The following is an 8,533-nucleotide window of genomic DNA, read 5'->3' as shown; positions in this document are numbered from 1 at the left end:
CGAGTTAAATTGAAGTTAAGAAAGTAATTCTTTCTGCACTTTTGAGCGCAAATACATTTGACCTATCCTGCCGGGACATTCTTCTCACTCTGTTCCGATAGATGGCGTGCATACTGACTAGGTGCAGGGAAAATAGATAATCCGAACTAGTTGCTACCTTCGTTTAGCCCATGCTGTGATACTATCAGCCACCCACCTGCGAGGTAGCCTATTTATAGTTGGCCTAATCAAAACAACGGTTTGCGTAGTGCTATTGACATGTATTCCCAACGTACAGAATCTCATATAGAGAAATGAACTTCATATATGATTAGGCGCGTAAACGTTGTTCAAGTAAGTTTTGCATGCAGAATTTCACTGTGAAATTTAAGTCTTCCACGATCACACAAGTACCATCAAACACAGTTCAGTCCTTTGTTAAGCAGTCAACAAATCCATGTTTAACCCTCCTCTGAGGTCAAAAGGTTATCAGACACTTACTCTTCGCACGTCAGTGGAAAGCACATTCATTGTCCTTTCAATAAAGTGATAAAATGGTAGGTCAGCGCTAAAACAAAAAGTTTTTCACTCTGTCCATTAGGCCATGTCCCAGAAAATGTCTGATATCTGACCTTTCCCCCACTGCCCTTTGACCTGTGACCTCCAATTTCGCACTGGTGATGGGTTTCCTGCCCATAAACTTATACACCGAATATTAAGAGCATAGGTCGAGCCGTTCAGATTTGTGCCGCAATTCGCGTATTTCCTCCTATACTGTAAGTTAAGGAGGAAATATTCCCCCTCCGTTGACACATCTTGACCTTTGGCCCTTGACCCCCCAAATTGGTCATCCCGAGTCACGACCCCCCCCGACGTCCCGAATATCGTGACCGTACGTCGAGCGGTTAAGATTTGTGCACAACTGTTGACGGACGGACGCACGGACACACGGACGCTCATGCGATTCTACAAGCTGCATCTGACTTCGCCAGATGAGCTAATAATAAAATGACTGCATTTAAAACGTTAAAATAAAAAGAAGTGTCAGTGCTGACTAAGAAATCAAGATTCAAATTTTGCAAACGATTCGACTTAATTTTGGAAACGTGCAACACTGTCGCCATATCACAGATCTGTCACTAATTTCGACCATGCGACACATGCGAAATGTTACATTCAATACTGTCATGCAGTCAGCCAATCACAGATAAATTCACGCGAAAAGTAGTTCCAGACGGAAATCGACAGATACTGAGCGGCAATCTCCAAACGAATCAGTGCAATCAAATGTCACGCACACCACCAACACAGCACACAGCATACAGTTAGCCACGGAAGGGGGGTACACACACGGTGAATCTACGTAGTAAGGGGGGGTACACACACGGTGAATCTATCGCTGACGTGTGTCTGTCGCTGATCCCCGCGATCACCCTAAACCGGATTAAACACGTCGCCGCGGCGCGCTTTTATTTTATTTACACAGATTATTGCTCTGTACATGTACAGAACATACCGAACCCGATTGTATATACACGCACGCACAGACGCACAGACGCAAGCACACAGAAACGCACACTGCGCTACTTTTGAACCGAAAAACTCGTAACGTGCTATGCGCGCACACACACAACAAACACACACACACACACACACACCACACACACACAACACACACACACACACACACACAACACACACACACACACACACACACACACACACCACACACACAAACCACACACACACACACACAAACACACACACACACACACACACACACACAGCACACACACACACACACTCACACACACACACACACACACACACACACACACACACACACACACACGCACCCAGCATGGCACAAACCCAACACGCACGAGAAAACAGATTTCAATACGGCAGCTGTCGATCGGCGACACAGCAACATTTCACAACTCTAGTAGAGACAGAAAGAGAGAGAGAGCGACAGAGAGACACAGCTACCCACACACAGAGAGGGAGAGAGAGAGAAAGACACAAAGACACACACAGAGAGTAGATCCTTGAGGCACTCACGTGGGCCGCAGAGGGTCCTGCATGAAGCCATCGGGAGACGGCAGCCCAGCCTTCCCCGGTCCGGACGCAGACGCAGACTTTGCATGTCCCTTCGGCCGCGCCGAGGACTGGGACCTAATACCGGCCGCGTTAGTATCGCTGTCGGCGACGACGAGTTAGAAAAAAGGGAAAGACACACGGAGAGAGTTAGGACGCAGCCTACGGTACAGTCCCTACCACCGCGAAGCACTGTGTAGTCACACACAACAACACAAGTGTTGTGCGTGTGTGTGTGTGCACTGTGTGTTAGTCGCCCCCGAAGGTCGTTAGTCGCTAGACGTTACACGCTACGCCACAGCAAGAGAGTGGATGTCACCCACGAGTAGAACGAAGAGAATAGAGAGAGGAAGGACGACGAGACGCGTGAGCGAGACGCGAGACATCTCCGAGACATGTCTGAGACACGCGGCACACAGATGTACAGGGTTCAATACCCCGTTTATACAGGGTTGTATACCCTGGTTAGACAGGGTTCTTTGCCCCGCTTCTACAGGGTGCTAAACACTGCTTATACAGGGTTCTATACCCTGCATATACAGGGTTCTATACCCTGCTTATACAGGGTTCTATACCCTGCTTATACAGTGTTCTATATCCTGATTAAACAGGGTTCTATGCCCTGCTACAAGACTTAACAAACAAATGAAACACGCATTTAACGAATACATACTAGCGCATTCACCGCATGCTGCGAAACACCAGATGGCGCCGCCTCACGCCGACGCAGCCGACGAAAATGCGACGCTTACCATAGACGCTAGAAGCGCCACCTAGCGACCACCCCCGGCAAATGTCAGCTTTATTCCCCCCCCCCTGAGATAAATGTCACCTGCGCGACCTGAGAACGACCCCCGCCACCACCGGCCCCTAGATGGCACTCACCTCGGTCCGTCCTGCGACGAGCCGTTCCGATCAGCCGCGGCCGTCGTCTTGTTGTCTCCGTAGACGTGCAGCGTGTTCCGCCTCGGCAGCACGTTGTTCCTCGTTGTTCCTCCGGCCCCGCCGGCCCCGCCCCCGCCCCCGGCGACGGCCTTGCGTGCGGGCGGGACGCGTGGCGTGGGCGACGCGGGGCTGGACGCGTCCAACGACATCGCCTTGACGGGACCGGTGCGCATGCGCGGCGCCGTGCGGATGATCGGCGTCGGAGAGGGCGCCACCGTGCCGTTGTTGTCGGTGAGCGTCGGCGTGCCGCTGTTCGACATGGCGCCCCCTGGTGTTGTCCGCGCGCGTGTGCTGCTGTAGCCTTTAGGCACTGCAAGGCGAACGTGGCGAGACTAGAGAATATAGCGCCGCGGCTGATACACGTGTTACATCACATTATGTATGTACACACATCTATGTATGTATATATATACATACGTATATGTTTATATACATATATATATATATATACTATAACACAAGCATATACTTTTATCGTCAGATGTACTGTTTCCATAGTGACATCTCCAGTTCATCGTCAACACAGAAATTTAAACGATAAATATAAAAATTCAAGTCTTTCCTTTAAATCCAAAGTCTTGCACAAATTCTTTAAAAATGTCATTCGAAAGGAAAAAACATTTGTCAACATTAAAACTGGCCGAAAAAACCCATTTGACGCCACACATTTTCTATTTTTTTCACATTTAACTTGCAGGCGAAGATGTACCTGTAAAAATAACTTTGAATGACATTAGTTTCACCAAAAACACATCACCACGAAAAATGTACGACTCCCAAATTTCGGGCGGTAAACAACACATACGATCAAGAGGGTCATTGTCTAGCATTCAAGAGCACCTGCCAATGTCAGTGAGCAATATGGTGGGGAGTAGAGTAGTGTAGTGTAGTGGGGAGTAGAGTAGTGTAGTGTAGTGGGGAGTAGTGTAGTGTAGTGGGGAGTAGTGTAGTGTAGTGTAGTGTAGTGGGGAGTAGTGTAGTGTAGTGTAGTGGGGAGTAGTGTAGTGTAGTGTAGTGGGGAGTAGTGTAGTGTAGTGTAGTGGGAGTAAGTGTAGTGATGTAGTGGGTAGTAGTATAGTGTAGTGAGGAGAGTGTAGTGTAGCTTGTAGTGGCGGAGTAGTGTAGTGTAGTGTAAAAGTGGGGATGAGTGTAAGTGTAGTGTCGTGTAGTGTAGTGTAGTGGGGAGTAGTGTAGTGTAGTGTAAGTGGGGATAGTGTAGTGTCAGGTAGTGTGGTGGTAGTAGTGTAGTGTCAGTGGGGAGTAGTGTAACAGTGTAGGGGAAGTAGTGTAGTGTAGTGTAGTGTAGTTAGTGTAAGTGGGGGAGTAGTGTAAGTGATAGTGGGAATGTAGTGTAGTGTAGTGTAGTGTAGTGTAGTGTAGTGTAGTGTAGTGTAGTGTAGTGTAGTGTAGTGTAGTGTAGTGTAGTGGGGAGTAGTGTAGTGTAGTGTAGTGTAGTGGGGAGCAACTTGTATTGAGGTTAAAAACACTCTTGGTTCAGCAAGAGCTAGTGGGTAGGTTGCTGTATGTATGTATCACTATGACACTACACCCACACCAAATTGCAGCAAGACAAAAGCAAAGTAGCTTGCATAATTTTCCTGTCGAAACCCACAATTTGGTGTCACTAAGATGAATACCGGGTTGTTTAGGAAGGTGGAAAAAAACTCCAAGAGTATGGAATTTGATGGGGGAGTGTTAGCAAATAGATACTGAAATGGGAAGATTTAAATTGGTTGGGAGTTGTACATTTCCTTAATGATATAATTTTGGTTGCAAATAAATAACACGAGATAAAAACAGTTTAGTTAAGGAACAGCTACAAAAGAATTACAGACCTACGATTTTAGTTGTAAAGTAGAAACTTTCTAAGTAAATCACAGAAAAATTCTACCGTAGATATTCTATACTGAAGTATAATATATCATTAGAAGTATTAAAACTCTCATGTCAATAATAGAAAGTAAATGACATACAGATAAATATTGTATTAGTTCTTAATGAGTCAGACGAGAAATACCTAACGGTTGTTTTGCAGTGGTTATGAACAGGCTATTTTCTACAAAACATCAAAAATACCTTAACAGCACTTTTTAAAGCCTTACTTCACTCTGCATTCTCACAATTCTGCATAGAAAGCCCATTCAAACAGCCAATCACACAGAAACGTACAACGTCATAGAGTTTAGCTCGCTTGCCAAAAAACAGGAAAACACAGCCAGGCGGCATAATAGAGTAAAATCAATCCGGCTGAAAGGCTCGCGACGGATTCTAACGCAGCAAACCATATCAATTTACAACATCGACACCAATCTCCTGCTCACTAACCACTACAAAACTCACGAAACCTTTCCTATTAGCAAACCGACCGCTATATATATATATATATATATATGTGTGTGTATATTTATATATATATATACATATATATACACAACACACACACACACACATATATATATCGGTTGGTTCGCTATATATCTATGCATATACACTAACACACATAGAAATACACCGAGCAAGAGAAAACTGTGCAACGTAATAATAATAACAGATCTAGAGAGGGCATGCACACAAGGTGACGGCGGCGGGCGCGCCAGCAGAGTAGCAGCAGAGTGCAGATGAGAGCGCCATGCTCTCCACACGCACGCACGGACACGACACGGCTACTACGACACGACACACTCCGACGACCGACCGACCTGTGTGTACATACCGTCCTTCTCACCTCCGTGGCTGAAGCGGCGCGGCTTCTGCGCCTGCTGCTGCTGCTGCGCCGACGTGCTGCGGTGCACCTTGCCGTGCGACGGAGACTGCGCGCTCGACGCGTCGGAGACCGTCGGCGTGGTAACGGCGGGCGTCATCAGGGAGATGCTGCTGCCTGTGCGCGAGTCACCGCTGTCCAGCTAACGAGAGATGGTCGGAGGTCGTTAGTCGCGTCGTCAGTGAACGTATGGGTTTAGTAGGTACACATAGCGTGTAGTACTAGGTTTTTAAACATTCTGCAGCCTTAGCGGATGTGAACAATGCGTTTTCAATGACCGTGAGATTCCGCCTGATTAAAATTTTTGAGCTTTGCATCGTCAAATCAACAATTAGTGGACAAAATGTTGGATTAATCACATTTTATTGCCTCTCGAACGAGATCTCTGTAACAGGACTTTCTAGGACCAAACATGAGAATTACACGAGAATTTCTGTGATTTTCATGACCATAGCTTATTCATTTTCCCAGATATAGAAAATGGCATTTTAAAATTCCAAGACTCTCCACATATTCCGGGACCCGTAAGGATCCCGTATCAACCATCTAGTGTTGCACTGGTACGTACACTACGTAAAATTGATGCAAAGGGCACAGGGGCGAAACAGCTAAGGCACTTTATCACCGCGAACACATTTTGTAAGGCATCCCCAGCAAGTAAAGAGAGCATATGTATATATATATATATATATATGTATGTGAGGCCCTTCGTGGGGTTGTCAGCAGCAGCAGCGGTCTGTCGTGGTGTAATTCAGCCCTGAATACGCTGCGATACGTCTACCCCCGGTACTACCGGCCCTTCGTGCGGCCATCACTAGCGACAGTCTGCTGTGGTGTAATGTCAGCGGCGGCGGCGGCGGCGGCGGCGGCAGCCTCGTGCCGTACTCACCTCGACGCACGCGCGCTTCGCAAGGAGCAGGTAGGCAGCCATGACGTCGTCAAACTTCTTGTTCGTCAGCGACTCTTCGATCTCTTTCCGCGTGTATCCCATCTTCAGCAGCATCTCTGCGAGAGCGAACGCAAGCTTTTAATTACTTACACTCCAACTTAATGTAATGCTTATTGTTTACACTGCAAATAATTAAACTATTATTTTGTCTCTGTATTGTCTCGCGAGCATCTCTGCAATAGCAGCTCTGCCGAGGGGAGAGAACACAAGCTTTTAATTTAAACACGACGGACCGTATTTACTCGTCTCATCTTGGGTGGATCGTTTACAGTCTAACTTAATGTAACTCTTATTGTTTACACTGCAAATAATTCAACTATTATTTTGTCTCTCTATTGCTCCCGGGCAATAGTGAAGACAATAGGTGTAATACTGCGTAACACGGTATACATCCCCCATGGCAAACGCCGCCCCCCTTCTACATTGCGCACGGGCAATAAAAGTCAATGTGCCCATGTGCAAGGTAGAGGGGGAATGTTTTCTATAGTGGGGGGGGGGGAGATGTACGATGCTAGGTGCGACTTACCCATCCTTCCGGAGTCGCTGTAGTCTGGAATAGGTTCCGAAAAAGGCCTCAGGTCGTCGTCCTCAAACCCGACGTTCATCCACTTGTCCTTCATGATTTGCTAGGTGACCAAGAGAACAACAGCATCGTCAGTCTACGCTAACGAATCCGCTCGAAATAATTCCGAAAATTCAGCCAGATATACGATTTCAAAAATCGATTGTGTCGTGAACGCGAGCGTTTGAACCGACAACAAAATAAACAAATCGCTCCCCCTGCGCTTAAGGTTAACGACGACCTTGACGACGCGAGCTTCGACCTTCGTACCTCTAACGACGCTCGTCGTGCGGGGTTCAACACGAGAAACTTCTTCAGCAGATTTTCACAGTCGGTAGACATGTAGAACGGGATGCGGTACTTGCCGCGAAGCACTCTCTCTCGCAGTTCCTGCAGCGCACGCGTACGGAAACAATTAACGCAAAATTAACGTGTTCCACCTGAGTTTATGATTCGATTGCAACATCAAAGAAGCTTAGTTAGGGAAGATTTTTTAGGAGAGGCGGACTGTTTAGGAGTATACTGAGACTAGATTCGCCTAGCCAGTTTAACCATACCGATTCCATAAGCCTCACCCACCTGCTAACCTCACAGGCACTTACACCAGAGTTTATCATTCGATTGCAACGTCAGTGCTTAGTTAGGGAGTACGTTTTAGGAGATCTAGAGGCAGACTGTTTAGGAGTATACTGAGCCTAGATTCTCCTAGCCAGTGTGACCCTACCAATGCTATACCCCCCTCCCCTACATCCCCTTACTTACATCACACCACTGCTAACCCTAACAAGTCTACAGCTTCCTTGCCAACCACAGAGAGGTGTCATACTTCTACTGTTCACATCAAGGCCATAGCCACCCCCTAAACCTTCCCTGCTAATCATATACATTGATATCACTGAGTAGTGATCCTACTACAGTGTAAGCTAGTTTAAATGGATGGGATGGTTGACGTATGGGGGCATTAGATCATTTGTGTAATAAATTTATAATAACACGTAATAATTAACAATAGGTAGAAGGTTGTGATAAGAACATACTACTGTGCGTGGGCCGACCTTTCCACGATAAACAGCTGGGGCCGGTTTCACGAAGCGTGATTAACTTTAATTATGATTAAATCACTAATCATAATTAACCTCCTGTAATTATGATTAGTTAATCATACTTAAAAATCTGTTTCACGAAGCCATTACTTAACTAATCACATAATTAGCCTGTACCGTAGTATTTGGACACTCGC

General features: G+C 46.5%; 1 protein-coding gene across 1 annotated transcript in view; it reads right to left on the bottom strand.

The window, feature by feature from the left end:
• Positions 1-8,533, bottom strand: part of LOC106814407 (MAP/microtubule affinity-regulating kinase 3-like) — a 59,942-nt gene that overhangs the window by 2,753 nt on the left and 48,656 nt on the right. The window contains exons 10-16 of the mRNA XM_014818723.1: positions 7,851-7,872; positions 7,564-7,683; positions 7,258-7,357; positions 6,672-6,787; positions 5,735-5,924; positions 2,962-3,331; positions 2,041-2,178 (exon numbers count right to left, since the gene is read on the bottom strand). Of these exons, the coding sequence (XP_014674209.1) occupies positions 2,041-2,178; positions 2,962-3,331; positions 5,735-5,924; positions 6,672-6,787; positions 7,258-7,357; positions 7,564-7,683; positions 7,851-7,872 (1,056 nt within the window). The remainder of the gene's footprint in view (positions 1-2,040; positions 2,179-2,961; positions 3,332-5,734; positions 5,925-6,671; positions 6,788-7,257; positions 7,358-7,563; positions 7,684-7,850; positions 7,873-8,533) is intronic.

This window comes from Priapulus caudatus, unplaced genomic scaffold, assembly GCF_000485595.1.
Source record: "Priapulus caudatus unplaced genomic scaffold, Priapulus_caudatus-5.0.1 Scaffold920, whole genome shotgun sequence".
In the NCBI taxonomy this organism is placed as follows: Eukaryota; Metazoa; Priapulida; class Priapulimorpha; order Priapulimorphida; family Priapulidae; genus Priapulus; species Priapulus caudatus.
Note: the sequence above shows the minus strand (reverse complement) of the source record. Positions and strands in the feature narration are given on the sequence as shown.